Source organism: Bos mutus, chromosome 22 (genome assembly GCF_027580195.1).
Source record: "Bos mutus isolate GX-2022 chromosome 22, NWIPB_WYAK_1.1, whole genome shotgun sequence".
NCBI classification, from domain to species: Eukaryota; Metazoa; Chordata; class Mammalia; order Artiodactyla; family Bovidae; genus Bos; species Bos mutus.
In genome coordinates, this window is record NC_091638.1 from 8,271,298 (window position 1) to 8,287,766 (window position 16,469).

A 16,469-nucleotide genomic window follows, 5' to 3' on the forward strand; every position below is an offset into this window, starting at 1 on the left:
CCCATCTATTTGCCATGAAGTGATGGGACCGGATGCCATGATCTTCGTTTTCTGAATGTTGAGCTTTAAGCCAACTTTTTCACTCTCCTCTTTCACTTTCATCAACAGGCTTTTTAGTTCCTCTTCACTTTCTTCCATAAGGGTGGTGTCATCTGCATATCTGAGGTTATTGATATTTCTCCCGGCAATCTTGATTCCAGCTTATGCTTCATCCAGCTCAGCGTTTCTCATGATGTACTCTTCCAATCTAATTTCATCCAGTCTCCACTTGCTTTTTAAAATTGTTGCCACACTGTTTCCACTCCCTGAACATGGGAAGCTGAAGTGCTTGCCTTCTAGGGCCTTTGCCCCTTGGTCTGGGAGAGCCTCCCCAGCCCCTACTTTCTCCGCTTCTCTTCCTTTCTCCTAAAGTCAAGCATCTTATCAAACTGTAACCCCCCTCCTCTTGTTAAAAAAATATACTTCATATAACTATTATTAACTTTTTTTGCCACTTCATTTGGCATCTTCCATCCAACCTGAGCCCCCTGCAGTGGAAGCATGCAGTCTTAACCACTGGACCACCAGGGAAATCCCTCAAACTGCAGATCTTTGAAAGTTCACTTCCTCAGAAAAGCTGTCTCTAATTATTTAATAATTGTAATTATTTAAACTAGCTTCGTTGGAGGGACCCTCATACCCTACATCCCAAGCACCCTGCTTTTTGTACCAAGATACTTTTTCACATTGGCAGGTGATTCTTTACCACTAGCGCCACCTGGGAAGACCCCCAAGATACTTTTTTGGTCCACCTTAGTATCTGTGTCCATACCTGACAGTACGCTGCACAAGAGCAAGGGCCTTGCCTGTTCGACTCACTGTGAACACAGCATCTGTGCACAGCACCCCGCCGAATCAATCACCATAGGTCACAATAACCCTGAAGCAGCCATGTCTTGGGCAGGTGGCCGCAAACTCACGCCAGTGCCAGTAATAGTACTTCCCTGGGGAACTGTTCGAGTGCAGGAAGTTAGTTTTACGCAAGCGCTCGGCCCAATTGCCGAAGCAGTAGAAGGAAAGAGAAAAATTCCACAGGTGGGGCAGGCTGGCACCTCAAGATTCAGCCCCGGACGAGTGGGGCCCAGGTGAGCTGCCGGCTCCCCGACTCCCTCACGTGACCGCGGGCGGCGCGCCGAGTGCGCCTGCGCCGGAGCTCCCGGAAGTGGCCGGACCCGAAGCGCAAGCGGAGCGCACGTCCGTCAGCCCCTCAGTCCGCCCGTCCGCCGGCCCGGTACTCCGCGGCCCTCGGCCCTCGTCGCCCTCCCGTGGTGTCTTTGGCCCGAAGGGCGGCCGAGGCGCTCGCCATGGCGGCGTTCATCTCAGTACAGCTGAAAAAGACCTCGGAGGTGGACCTGGCCAAGCCGCTGGTGAAGTTCATCCAGCAGACGTACCCGAGCGGCGGGGAGGAGCAGGCCCAGTACTGCCGCGCGGCGGAGGAGCTCAGCAAGCTGCGGCGCGCCGCGCTCGGCCGCCCGCTGGACAAGCACGAGGGCGCGCTCGAGACGCTGCTGAGGTGGGCCTGGGGCCGGGTAGGGGGAGGCTGTCGGCGGCCTGCCGCTTGCCCTGCTTCCTCCGCCCTTCCTGACTCTTCACATCCACGGCCGGAGCGGCCGCCCCACCCCAGCTTGGCCCGGCGCGTAGGTGTGGTCTGCATTTCTTCCTCCTGCAGGCCCGGGTGACCCTACCCGCTTCCCCTGGCTGCCCGCCGCGGTCCGCCGTCCTCGGTCCTCCGGGGCCCGGCCGACCTGGGAGGAACGGTCCACCACGTATTCAGTCTCTCTTGTCACATTTACCCAGAACTAGTTTTCTTCACTTTTTTTTTTTTTTTTTTCGGGGGAGGGGGGTGTCTGTGAGACTCCTCCCTTCCTCCATTTTTGCATCACCGCAAAACTTTGTTGGCCAGGTTGGAATTTCATAATAGTAATTTGCTTGAGGGAAGTGGCAGAATTGGGGCTCTGGAACTCATGTTTGTTACTTACTCCATACTGTCCACTTTGAAATGAACCCTCTTCCTAAGTTCATCGCAACCGAACGACCGATGGAGAATTCCATTGGTTGCTAAGTCAGTTCAGTCGTGTCCGACTCTGTGCGACCCCATAGACGGCAGCCCGTGTCCGACTCTGTGCGACCCCATAGACGGCAGCCCACCAGGCTCCCCCGTCCCTGGGATTCTCCAGGCAAGAACACTGGAGCGGGTTGCCATTTCCTTCTCCAATGCATGAAAGTGAAAAGTGAAAGGGAAGTCGCTTAGTCGTGTCCGACTTTTCGCGACCCCATAGACTGAAGCCTACCAGGCTCCTCCGTCCGTGGGATTTTCCAGGCAAGAGTACTGGAGTGGGGTGCCATTGCCTTCTCCGTCCATTGGTTAGGAGCTGCCATTATTTAAAATTTAAACTTGAATGACAGAACGTTCCAGATAGGTTCCTTTTAATCAGTTTGTTCACAAACAGGTATGCACATAATGGAGTAAATTTGTTATCTTAGTAAATGTTTATTGAACTCAGGATGTATTTAATGAGAGTTTTTTATGTAGAACTTTCCAGTTAGGATGGCAGGACATTTTTATAGTACTTTATAGTTAAAATTCTTTCGCTCACCTTTTTAATGATCACATTTTCTGTGTCTAATGTAGTCTCATTTCACAGGAAAAACACAGCTATATTAAGACGCAAGTAGGAGCCGCTCAGGTTAAACTCACTAACTGAAAAGGCAACGAATATTGCTTCCTTAGGCATTCCTGGAGATGATTCTGCCTCCAGGATGTTTTCCTCTTAGGAGAGCTTTGTTCCTGTAATCCGGAGAGATGGCCACTGGCTCTCCTGTAATTACGGTGGTCTTAACAGTCAGGATCTTACACAAGAGTGCTTTTCTCCTGTGCCCTGGCAAAAGTCCACGGAAGCCTCTGATTGGATTGGCTTGTGCCCACGTACAGTGGGAAATGGCCTAATCGCCCTCCTCTGAGTCACTGTGCTGGTTTAACTTCTCCGTGCAGCATGGATTAAAGTAGCATTAGTATGGAGTCAGTTTTCCAGGAGGAGGGTACTGAATAGATTACGACCCCTTGGTGGTAAATTTTAAAAGCTAAGACTTGGGTTTCGAAGATATATAAGCTTGATACTTACATAAGCTTTTTAAAAAGTTAACCTATGAATACTTAGACATTCTTTATATTAACGTGCTCTTACCTAGACCTGAGTAGCGTTCAGTGAGGATTTTTCACTAGCAGTATTTACAAAGCATGGGTCATGGTATGAAATGAAAACAAGAATGCATTAGGTTTGGTCTCAACACTTAAGGAGCAGTGGAGTCTTCAGAGACTTGATAGACAAGAAAGGATAGTGAATATTGGTAATATGAAGTTTAAAACGTTTTAAATTTGTGCATTCTTTTAGTATTTTCCCAGGCATAAATGTGACAACTGTTCCTAGATTTTAGGGCTCTTGCAGAGCCAGTTTGTTTGAAACTGTTTCTTTAGTCGTCTCTGCATTATCCTCACATTAGCACATTCTTGCTTTTCAGGTGGAGTTAGGGTAAGCTGATAGATATTAGTACAGTGTATTACATTTTATAATGGAGGTATGTACAAAAGTATCTTTGGTATGCATCCTGTTATGGGGTGGTTCATCCAATTATGCAGAATATTTTACTGTTAATATATTTCAATAATTGTATAAACTGAGCATTAATTTACATATTTTAACTTAATGAACTTTTTGAAAAAGAAGATTTAAGTTAATTCCTAAAGAATAGAAACTAGCTTAGTAAGTACTGGCACACAGCTCTACACATATAGGTCCAGTGATGGACTTGCCTTTTTGTTTTTAGACGAACTCTTAAAATGTCCTAAAATACCGTTTATGTGTTGTAATATTAAAAGTGAATTTTATCCTTTGTAAAGTGACTTTAAGTACAAATTGGTTAGGAGTGCCTCAGTAAATATTGAATCTGATCACTAGGTGATCAGTCTTTTGTGGTGATTAATTTCTTTGTAGAGAAAGCTTACAGTCTCCTTCCATGAAAAAGCCTGGTTGTCAGCTTTCTGAAATTTGATCGAAAAAATGGAGGGTGAGCAGCATTCATGTATGGACTTTTCTGTGTTAGCCTGTTTTATATCATCTATGTTGCTGTACGAGGGTTGAATTCAGCTGTATGTGGGAGATCTCAGATTATCAGTGAATTAAATTATGATTTTGGTCTTGTGTAAAAAGTTGGTAGAGGGGTAGTTTAGATAGCTTAGGGATGGTATGGGCTTCCCGGGTAGCTCAGCAATGCTGGAGCCCCCGGTTTGATTCCTGTGGCAGGAAGATCCCCTGGAGAAAGGATCGGCTACCCACTCCAGTATTCTTGGACTTCCCTGGTGGCTCAGACTGTACAGAATTGGCCTGCAATGTAGGAGACTTGATTTTGATCCCTGGGTTGGGAAGATCCCGTGGAGGAGGGCATGGCAACCTACTCCAATATTCTTGCCTGAAGAATCCCCAAGAACAGAAGAGCCTGGCAGGCTACAGTCCATGGGGTCATAAAGAGTTGGACATGACTGAACGACTAAGTACAGCACAGCAAAGGGATGGCACTGTGAAATTCATCAGGTTCAGGCTCGTTTCAGCTATCCGCTCTGTAAAAGCTAGAGTCCTCGTTCCCAGGGTCCAGATAGCAGTTATACTCAACTTTTAGGCAAGAGGAGGGAGGGAGGGACAGGGGGTAGGCAGAAGGCTCAGCCTTTAGGATGTTACCTGAAAACTGCCCCACAACACCCTGCTCGTATGTTATTAGCCATTATGTATGTCCACGTCTTGGAAGGGTAGGAGAGGTAAAGGAATTTTTATTAAGGGCATGCATATACCCAGCTAAAATATGTGATTTTCTTAGGAAGGAAGGAGAGGTAATGATGTAGGCAATTAGCACATCAGTAGGCTCTGTGGTGGCTTAGCCGGTAAAGAATCTGCCTGCAACATGGGAGACCTGGGTTCAATCTGTGGGTCAGGAAGATCCCCTGGAGAAGGGAATGGCAACCCATTCCAGTATTCTTGCCTGGAGAATCCCATGGAGAGAGAACCCAAGAGAACACGTCTGAGAAACTCACACTTTGTCTTCACTTTGAATAGGCTCTCAGTTCCCTTTGTCCCCACTTAGCTGCGCTCAGTGCCCACCTGAGCCGCGCTTGCTGTCCTGAACGTTTTCCCGAGAATGAGCCTGTCCTCAAGATTTCTTGCAAAGATCTTCAAATGACCAGGCATGGAACCCACATCCCCTGCAGTGGAGGCAAAGTCTTAACCACTGGGCCACCAGGGAAGTCCCCTCAAGTTTCCTGTCTGGCTTCTTTGCACAATTTGCCTGCTTTCTGTTTAGGCAGTTAGATTTTTCAGCTGTGTCTGCTTCATTTATTCACTTTTCTTTCACCTTTTAGAAAATTTCATTGGAACTTCTTGTATGCTGTTGTGCCCTTTCCCATTCTTTTTGTCCTAGTGCAGTTACAGCTTTTTAATTTTTATTGCCTTTCCAGTGGAAGTTTGAGAGAGGGAGCAGAGAAGGTTGTTTATTCAGATCTCTTTGTTTAGCAAATAGCGTATTTGCATTTTCAGCTTTCTTCTGTGTTTATATCAATTTGCATTCTTCTTGGCAAGTAAATTTTTTTCCCTCCACATCCTCAGGAATACTCACTGATTAATAATTTAAATAAGTTGCTTTTTGCTGAATAGATGGGTGCGAGATGGTACCCAGTTTTAGGTTGCATTGCCTTGATATCTCTGAGATCCAGCATTTTCTGTTTGCTGGCTGGCCACTTTCTTTTTCTGTAAATTGCATGTCCTTTTTTTGGCCCATTTTCTACATTGTGTTTTCCTTACTGATTTTTAAGAGTTCTGTACATTTTCTGTCAATTTATCCTTTTTCTATTATTTATAGTACAAATATCATCTTTAAATCTGTTTTTTGTCTCTTATGTTTATGGTATCTTTTGTCACACAAAAGTCCTTGCAATTTTTTTTTTTTTTTTTTTTTGGTCTTGCCTCCTGTCATGTGGGATCTTAGTTCCCCAAACGGGGATCAACCCTCACCCACTGCAGTGGAAGCTCAGAAGCTCAGAGTTTGAGTAATGAAATCCTGAAAAGTGTTTTATTCTCCTCAAAATCTGTTGTTACAATTTTTTTCTTATTTCTGATGTTGCGTATGATTACCCCCCACCCCCCAATCAGATCTCTTGAAAGTTCAGAGCCATCTTTTTTTTTAAACCAAGTCTGCTTAACCTTTGGATTTATGCTGTCATTCACTTGTTTCTTTTTCCTCTTTTTGTATAGAATGATTAGCTTCTCAGCTTTTTTTGTTTTTCGAATACATCTCATTTAGGACTATATGTTTTTTCTGAATCTGCTTTCAGTTGCATCCAACTGGTTTTGGTATGAAGTATTCTTGTTGACATTTTTAAAATAATTTGTAATTTTAGTTTTCTTTAATGTGAGTCTTTTATAGAGCTTTTGTAACATTTGTAAATTTGTGTGTCACTTTTTTGTGGGTTAATACGTAGTTTGCTGCATTATGGTACTGTCTTTTTCTTTGTAAAATAAAGTTGATGGAACTAGTTTCATAATTCTGCAAATTTTCCCAAGCACTAATGTTTTATAAATCAAGAAAGAAATTTTGCTGTTCCATTTTACTTCTCAGCTGTTGCTTACATTCTGATTGGTGGTGAAGATATTGAGATAATATTAGCCCTAACGACATTGCTACAGTTTGTTAATCAAATAGAGTATGGTGGATATAAAGATAAATAATACTTGACCTTTGATCTCAAGGAGTACCTGTAGTTGCCAGACCTTAGTTTGGCTGAGTTAATTTTATTTATGCTACATAGATGAGTAAACACAGATTTAACAGGAAAAGTTAAAATCTTTGTTTGATAAATAAAGTGGCTTGTCAGGACTGTCTTCATTATTTGTAATCCTGGAGGGAATTTGCTGCCATACTCTACTGCAGCAGTGCTTCTGTGAGTGATTCTTCATGAGATAGATTGGGCAAAGAAGGAAGTGTGAGGGTAAGGTGCAGGAGGCATCCACTGGCTCTAATCAATACCTGGCCCAGTGCTCTGGTCTTCTGTATCTGGTTGGTGGGCTTGGAGTTGCCCAGCCCTCAGTACTGACTGGGACTGGATGGCTTACGTGAGTTGTGTTGCGGTATCACTTTCCATGTGGATTGGTTGTTCTTGGTCTCCATACCATCCCCCTAAAAAGTTTTTTTTTAATTAGGATTTTTGGAGAAGACTCTTGAGAATCCCTTGGACTGCAAGGAGATTGAACCAGTCCATCCTAAAGGAGATCAGTCCTGGGTGTTCATTGGAACGACTGATGTTGAAGTTGAAACTCCCAGTACTTTGGCCACCTGATGCGAAGAGCTGACTCATTTGAAAAGACCCTGATGCTGGGAAAGATTGAGGGCAGGAGGAGAAGGGGATAACAGATGAGATGGTTGGATGGCATCTTTGACTCAATGGACATGAGTTTGAGTAAACTCCGGGAGTTGGTGATGGACAGGAAGGCCTGGTGTGCTGCAGTTCATGGGGTTGCAAAGAGTTGGACATGACTGAGCGACTGAACTGAACTGAATGGAAATTTGTTTTATCTTTGGTATATTAAAATAAATATATTCGTTTGCTATTTTTTTTCCCCATGAGATTTAAAAAGTTGAGTTCTTAGTTATTTGCTCTAGAGCCATTGAGTTCTTAAAGTACTGCTGCTGCTGCTAAGTTGCTTCAGTTGTGTCTGACTCTGTGCGACCCCATAGATGGCAGCCCACCAGGCTCCCCCGTCCCTGGGATTCTCCAGGCAAGAACACTGGAGTGGGTTGCCATTTCCTTCTCCAGTGCATGAAAGTGAAAAGTGGAAGTGAAGTTGCTTAGTCATGTTCGACTCTGTGCAACCCCGTGGACTGCAGCCTACCAGGCTCCTCCATCCATGGGTACTAGAGAATATAAAAAACACTTCTGAATATTTGCAAAATCAGAATCTGTAGCTCCTGTTTTTCCAACATGTGCTGTGTGTCTGAAATCGTTCATCTCAGGTTGGGACTAGAACCCATGTGCTGGGCCTTGAACCCAGCCAAAACCCACACTACCTGGTTTCAGTTTAGAATGAAGTTGAGGTTCTTGATGTCTCATCGCAGAAAGAATAGAGTGAGAGACAAAGTGATAGGTAAGAAATGGATTTACTGGGATTCAGAGAGAAACACACTCCACAGACAGAGTGGGGGCCATTGAAGAGAGCAAGTGCTGCAAAATGTGGCGTGGTTAGTTTTTATAGGCTGGGTAATTTCATATCCTAAAAGATGATGCTGTGAAAGTGCTGCACTCAACATGCCAGCAAATTTGGAAAACTCAGCAGTGGCCACAGGACTGGAAAAGATCAGTTTTCATTCCAGTCCCAAAGAAAGGCAATGCCAAAGAATGCTCAAACTCACACACATTTGCACTCATCTCACACGCTAGCAAAGTAACACTCAAAATTCTTTAAGCGAGGCTCCAACAGTATGTGAACTGAGAACTTCCAAATGTTCAAGTTGGATTTAGAAAAGGCAGAGAACCAGAGCTCAAATTGTCAACATCCGTTGGATCATAGAAGAAGCAAAGGAATTCTAAAAAAACACGTACTTCTGCGTTATTGACTACACCAAAACCTTTGACTGTGTGGATCACAACAAACTGTGGAAAATCCTTCAAGAGATGGGAATACCAGACCACGTTACCTGCCTCCTGAGAAATCTGTATGCAGGTCAAGAAGCAACAGTTAGAACTGGACATGGAACAACAGACTGGTTTCAAATCGGGAAAGGAGTATATCAAGGCTGTATACTTTCACCCTGCTTATATAACTTATATGTAGAGTACATCATGAGAAATGCTGGACTGAATGATGCACAAGCTAGAATCAAGGTTGCTGGGAGAAATCAGTAACCTTAGATATGCAGGTGACACCACCCTTATGGCAGAAAGTTAAGAAAAATTTAAGAGCCTCTTGATGAAAGTAAAAGGGAAGAGTGAAAAAGTTGGCTTGAAACTCAACATTCAGAAAACTAAGATCATGGCATCTGGTCCCATCACTTCATGGCAAATAGATGGAGAAACAATGGAAACAGATTTTATATTTTGGGCTCCCGAATCACTGCAGATGGTGACTGCAGCCATGAAATTAAAAGACACTTGCACCTTGGAAGAAAAATATGACCAACCTAGATAGCATATTGAAAAGCAGAGACATTACTTTGCCAGCAAAGGTCCATCTAGTCAAAGCTATGGTTTTTCCAGTAGTCATGCATGAATGTGAGAGTTGGACTATAAAGAAAGCTGAGCACCAAAGAATTGATGCTTTTGAACTGTGGTGTCGGAGAAGACTTGAGAGTCCCTTGGACAGCGAGGAGATCCAACCAGTCCATCCTAAAGGAAATCAGTCCTGAATATTCGTTTGAAGGACTGATGTTGAAGCTGAAACTTCAATAGTTTGGCCACCTGATGCGAAGAACTGACTCATTTGAATATACCCTGATGTTGGAGAAGATTGAAGGCTGGAGGAGAAGGGGACGACAGAGGATGAGATGGTTGGAATGTATCACCGAGTCAATGGACGTGAGTTTGAGTAAGCTCTGGGCTTTGGTGATGTACAGGGAAGCCTGGCGTGCTGCAGCCCATGAGGTCCCAAAGAGTCGGACACAACTGAACTGAACCTGTGGTTAGCAGTGTCTCCTTTCTTTTGAAAAGAGTTAGTTTCTTTGTGGAGTTTACTCCATACTATGAAATCAGGTATTAATGATTTCCGGTGACTACTGTACTTATGTTTCATTTTTTCATACTTACATTTCATGTTATATAACCTATCCTAAAATGAAAGTTGCTCAGTCATGTCTGACTCTTTGTGACCCCATGCACTGTACAGTCCATGGAATTCTCCATGCCAGAATACTGAAGTGGGTAGATCTCCAGGGGATCTCCCCAACCCAGGATTGAACTGAGGTCTGCTTCATTACAGGCGGATTCTTTATCTGCTGAGCCACCAGGGAAGCCCTTCCTCCCTTACCAGAGAGTCCAGCCATCTCAACCTGGACAGCTGGCAGGAGATAAGGCAACTTTCTGAGTCACTAATTCCTGGTTCATGTCAGAGTCATGTCACTCCTTGCAACACCATGTACTGTATCTTGCCAGGCTCCTCTGTCCATGGAGTTCTCTAAACAAGAAAACTGGAGTGGATTGTCATTTCCTTCTCCAGGGCATCTTCCTGACCCAAGGATCGAACCTGGGTCTCCTGTATTGCACGCAGAGTCTTTACCATCTCAGCCACAAAGGAAGCCAGCCTATCCTATGACACTTATTTTACTTTGAGAATTCCATCACGTAGCTTTTAGGCATTTAAATGTAGGATATAAATGTACTGTTACCCCACACAAGTCAAATTTTGAGAGTTAACCCCCAAAGCTTTGGAGTAAATAGATACAAAGAAATTTGGTATGTTCTGTGTAGCCTTTCTTTTTTCCTTGATCCATTTGCAGAGAGTATTTTCATTTCCTCCTACTTCCTTCCGGTTTAGAGCAGAGGGCAGCAAATGAAGGCCTGCCCAGCTGCCTGCTTTTGTGTGGTCTGGGGCACTCTCTAGCGGGTTGGCACTGGGAGCCTTGGACAGCTGGGTAGGGTGCTCCCCTCTGCCCCGTCCTCCCTTTCATTTTCAGTGTCTGCCTCCCTGGCCGGTAGCCAGGCCTCACTGCTGCCCAGGACTTGCTTAGGTGTCACTGCACATTGGATGTTCTGCTTGGCAAGTGGCTTGGCAGTGAATGATGTAATCTCGAACCAGGAATTGGTGACTCAGCAAGTCACCTTATCTCTTGCCAGCTGTCCAGGTTGAGATGGCTGGACTCTCTGGCAAGGGAGGAAGGCGTGCCGGAATTTGAGTGTCACCGGGGCAGAGATCAAAACTGACTGCGTTGACCGCTACCCACCTCTTGTCTCCTGGATTTCTCACTGCCTGACTGAATAGTTTTCCTTCAGAGAACTTCAGCTGATGGTAGTTAGATACCTGTCCCTAGCGATCCCATCATCTGAGGTGGCCCAACCAGGTAGAAAGGGTGCAGGGCAGGGCAGATGTTTTCTCTTTTGTTAAGTTGTAACAGGTACCTGCATGTCATCCTTGATTTTTGCCTTTGTTCTGGCAAGGCCTAGGATGTGCTCAGTCACGTCCAACTCTTTGCAACCCCATGGACTAGCCCGTCACGCTCCTCTGTCTATGGAATTCTCAAGGCAAGAATACCTGAGAGGGTTGCCATTTCCTCCTCCGTGGGGTCTGCCCGACCCAGGGATCGAACCCACGTCTCCTGCACTGGCAGGTAGATTCTTTACCACTGAGCCACCTGGGAAGCCCAAAGACGAAGTGTGGGGATCCCTGCTCTGTAGCCCTGTTGGCCCCTTTGCTATGCTGGCTCGCCCTTAGGGGCTGTGGCCTCAGGGTCTCTGTACTCACTTGTCTCTCTTTATGGACACATTCTTTAGTAGTTCCTATTTGTTCTCAAAACAGAATCTCAGGTTTTACGTTTCAGAGATAAAAAAGTTGCTTTTTGAAAACTTTGCATTTTGCTGATTTTTTTGTTTGGAGCTAGCAATGAAGCTTAGCAAATAAGATCCAGTTCCTGCTCTCAGGGAGTTTAGAACCGATTAATACATAACTGACTGTGGTAAGTTGTGAAGGGAAAATTCTGGGCCCTAAGTGATTGTCAGTGGAGAGGCGTTTAGAAAAGGCATGACATTGACTGCTGCTGTTGCTTCTGCCACCACCATGCGTCACCTGACTGCTTCAGTGTAGTAGCTTCCTGACTTCTCTGGACTCCTGCCGTTTGCACACCTGTGAGTCAGTTTTCTACAGAGGGTCTGGGGTGAATCTGAAAATAGATTAGCTCGTGTTACTCTTGTCCACACCCTTTGGTGCTTCCTCCTCTTAAGCAGTAGTAGAAGCCAAAAGTCTTACAGATGCACTCGAGGCATCATTACTTCCTTGATTTCATCTGCTGTTTTCTCCTGTGCTTGCTCTCCAGCCATATCCTCCTCATTGTGCAGAGGTATTTTCAGGCATACGTTTTTCTCAGATTCCTGGCACTTGTTCTCCCTTCCACTGGTGATGCTTTTCCCCACATCCCATCACTTCCTTCGTGCCCTATTATACATGACATTAAAAAATTTTTTTTTGTTTTACTTTTACGTAGTCCAATGACCATGTTATTAAAAAAAAAAACTATAGCCTTCTCATGTCACCCCCTGCACATGACCTTATCCCTCTCACCTCTTTATTTCTCCCATTGCATTTAGCACTATGTGCTATTCTGCATTGTTACTTAATTTTGTTTTGCCTCCAGCTCTAAAAGTAAGCTGTACAAGGGTGCAGATTTTTTAATATTTATATACTGCTGAATTCCTGTTGTAGAACTGTGCTTGGTGCATGGCAGACTGTTAGCATGGGCTTCCCAGGTAGTGGTAAAGAACCCGCCTGCCAGTGCAGGTGTCATAAGAGACTTGGGTTCGATCCCTGGGTTGGGAAGATCCCCTGGAGGAGGGGATGGCAATCCACTCGACTATTCTTGCCTGGAAAATCCCACGGAGAGAGGAGTCTGGCAGGTTAGAGTCCATAGGGTTGCAAAGAGTCGGACATGACTCAAGCGACTTAGCACGCATGCAAACTGTTAGTATGTCTTTGTTGAAAGAGTGAATGAATGAGGACGAGAAAAATGGGAAATTGTGATGGGAAAGTTTCTGGGTGAAGGGAAAGAAAATGGGTGAATGTCCTGAGCCAGGAGAGAGCACAGAATCTTAATGCCTACAGTGTGAAGTGAATATTCTTAGTTGAGGCTGGAAAATTGGGTAATGAATGATACCACAATTTTTGGATGGAATTATAGTGGGAATCCAAGAATACTCTCCTACATAACCACAGTACAGCTTTCAAAGTCAGGAAATTAACATTGATTAAATATTACCATTTAATCTGTTGTACTCATTCAAATTTTGCTGACTTTCCTATTAATGTTTACAGGTCCAGTATCTAATACCAGATCTTGCATTGCAATTAATTGCCTTTTTAGTCTACTTCAGTCTGGAACAGTTCATCAGTTTTTCGTTGTTTTTCAAGACGTTGGCATTTTTGAAGAGTAGGTACAGGCTGCTTACTTTGTAGAATGTCCCTTAGTTAAAGGGCTTGCCTCTTATTTTCTTGGATTTTATGCATGGTGGGGCTGTTGTACAAACCCAAATGATGCTGTGTTTTTTTTAATGCACCTTAAGAAAAGCATGAGGTTGATTTGTCCCATTGCTGATAATGTTTGATGTTTATCACTTTGTTAAGATGGTGTCCGCCAGTTTTTTTGACCTCACAGTTAATAAGTTATATTAAGTAGTAAGTAACAGTTAGAACTGGACATGGAACAACAGACTGGTTCCAAATGGGAAAAGGAGTTCGTCAAGGCTGTATATTGTCACCCTGTTTATTTAACTTATATGCAGAGTACATCATGAGAAACGCTGGACTGGAAGAAGCACAAGCTGGAATCAAGATTGCCGGGAGAAATATCAATAACCTCAGATATGCAGATGACACCACCCTTATGGCAGAAAGTGAAGAGGAACTCAAAAGCCTCTTGATGAAAGTGGAGAGTGAAAAAGTTGGCTTAAAGCTCAGGATTCAGAAAATGAAGATCATGGCATCCGGTCCCATCACTTCATGGGAGATAGATGGGGAATCAGTGGAAACAATGTCAGACTTTATTTTTCTGGGCTCCAAAATCACTGCAGATGGTGACTGCAGCCATGAAATGAAAAGATGCTTACTCCTTGGAAGGAAAGTTATGACCAACCTAGATAGCATATTGAAAAGCAGAGACATTACTTTGCCAACAAAAGTCCATCTAGTCAAGGCTATGGATTTTCCTGTGGTCATGTATGGATGTGAAAGTTGGACTGTGAAGAAGGCTGAGTGCCGAAGAATTGATGCTTTTGAACTGTGGTGTTGGAGAAGACTCTTGAGAGTCCCTTGGACTGCAAGGAGATCCAACCAGTCCATTCTGAAGGATATCAGCCCTGGGATTTCTTTGGAAGGAATGATGCTAAAGCTGAAACTCCAGTACTTTGGCCACCTCATGTGAAGAGTTGACTCATTGGAAGAGACTCTGATGCTGGGAGGGATTGGGGGCAGGAGGAGAAGGGGACAACAGAGGATGAGATGGCTGGATGGCATCACTGACTCGATGGATGTGAGTCTGAGTGAACTCCGGGAGTTGGTGATGGACAGGGAGGCCTGGCGGGCTGTGATTCATGGGATCACAAAGAGTTGGACACGACTGAGCGACTGATCTGATCTGATCTTGTGGGGAGATACTTTGAGATTCTGTAATACCCTGTTTCCATCAAGCTTATGTTTTAGCTTCTGGTAATGATTTTACCTGAATCAGATATATTATGAAAGGGGCAACGTCGTGACTTTGCTCACCTCGTTGTTTCTTCTAGACTCATTGGTTGGCATTGTATATTAGGGTAGAGTTTTCCCTGTTAAATTGTTTGTTCTGTTTACTTTAGAATGATCTTATTTTCCTCAGTGGAGTATGATTTGCTATTTGTTTGAATTATTCTGGACTTGGCTAGTGGGAGCTGCTTTCAGCTAGTTCCTGTGTACTTTTGACATTTCCTCCTCATGTTTTAAGTACTTCCTTAACTTTCTGGCATAGCTGAATGTTTAGGCTTGACTTGAATTTTCTCATTGTCAGCCGTGGGGTCCGTCATTTCTCTAAGGAGCACTGGCTCTGTTTATTAATTATTAATTAATTCATTTATTTATTGGCTATACCACGCAGCTTATGCGATCTTAGTTCCCGGACCAGGGATGGGACCCATGCCCCCTGCAGTTCAGTGCAGAGTCCTAACCCCTGGCCCACCAAGGGAAGTCCCAACGCTGGCTCCATTTAGTGCAGAGCATAATTTATCTGGACTCTAGGTGTGCTTTTTGCTACTTAGTATTATTGTTGCTAGAGCCTCTCAGCATATAAATTTAGGAAATACACACACACATTTATACCACTTTTTGTATCTGTATTACACTGTGTTAAAAATGAGTTCACACTGATACCTCCAGTTCCAGTCCAAAGCCAGTTTCTTCTAACTGTCCACTATCCCATATTTGTAACTCTTTTTTTCCAAGGCAGTTAGAAACCTGACTCCCATTATCTTCAGTGTATTTAATTGTTCTGTTCTTCCTGTTTGTAACCAAACTTGTAGCCATGGCAGCCATAAACTTGATCTCTGATTTGTCCTATCTGCTCCCACCCCTCCTGAAAACTAAGCTTCAGAAATAACAATTGCAGTCAACCCTGATGACTCGTGGGAGGGGATGGGCAGGGAGGTGATAAGGGGAAGAAGAAAGATTAGAGGCCAGTTAGAAGCTTGGCCTTGGACACCCCTTAACCCCCACCTTGCTAGCTCAGAGGTCACGTTTCATGGTCATTCTGGCTGCTATATGGAGAACAGATGGAAGAATGAGAAAGAAGAGAAAGGGTGACTGGCTGGGGAACTTGTGGATTAGTCTGCTTTCAGGGGAGAGGGGAAATGTTGGCACACTGTGTAGCATTGGTGGAAATGGATGGGGCGGACATACTGAAATCACATTTGAAAGCTGGTAAACCTGGGCAATGGCACCCCACTCCAGCACTCTTGCCTGGAGAATCCCGTGGACAAAGGAGCCTGGTGGGATGCAGTCCATGGGGTCGAGAAGAGTCAGACACGACTCAGCAGCTTAACTACTTTTCACTTCCCTGCATTGGAGAAGGAAATGGCAACCCACTCCAGCACTCTTGCCTGGAGAATCCCATGGACAGAGGAGCCTGGTGGGCTGCCGTCTGTGGGGTCGCACAGAGTCGGACACGGCTGAAGCGACTTAGCAGCAGCAGCAAACTGCTTTTGCTGCTGCTGCTGCTAAGTCACTTCAGTCGTGTCCGACTCTGTGCGACCCCATAGATCAGTAGTTTACCAGAGGTGTTAATTTGTCCAGTGGATGTAAACAATAACCTTAATAAGAAATAGTATTTTAAGAAATGCATTGGTTACCTAGGCAGAGGTTAGTTTGCTTTTAGCGAATAATAGTAGACAAATATTTTTCTTTGGTGCTAAGAGTTTTTTGTTAATAGTTTTTTCATTGCATGCATTTTAGCTATAGGTTTACACATTAAAAGACTATGTTAATTAATTTTAAAATGGCTGATTGAAATCTAATTTGTGGGCCACTGAAAGTAAGCATGCGTAATTTTAAGTATACTCTTAAACCAGTTGTATTTATATAAATGTGTGTAATACTTAGCTTTGGTAATTTTAGGTTTTGACTGGTTTTTATATTGATCAATTATTTTTTATTGTTCCTTTTTCTTCCTGATTT

The 16,469-nt window shown here is 44.1% G+C and overlaps 1 protein-coding gene across 2 annotated transcripts in view; it reads left to right on the forward strand.

The window, feature by feature from the left end:
* Window positions 1–1,200: 1,200 nt before the first annotated feature.
* Window positions 1,201–16,469, forward strand: part of PDCD6IP (programmed cell death 6 interacting protein) — a 69,005-nt gene continuing 53,736 nt past the window's right edge. For both annotated transcript variants that reach the window (XM_005898148.3, XM_005898149.3), the window contains exon 1: window positions 1,201–1,552. In XM_005898148.3, the coding sequence (XP_005898210.2) occupies window positions 1,344–1,552 (209 nt within the window). In that variant the 5' untranslated portion in view covers window positions 1,201–1,343. The remainder of the gene's footprint in view (window positions 1,553–16,469) is intronic.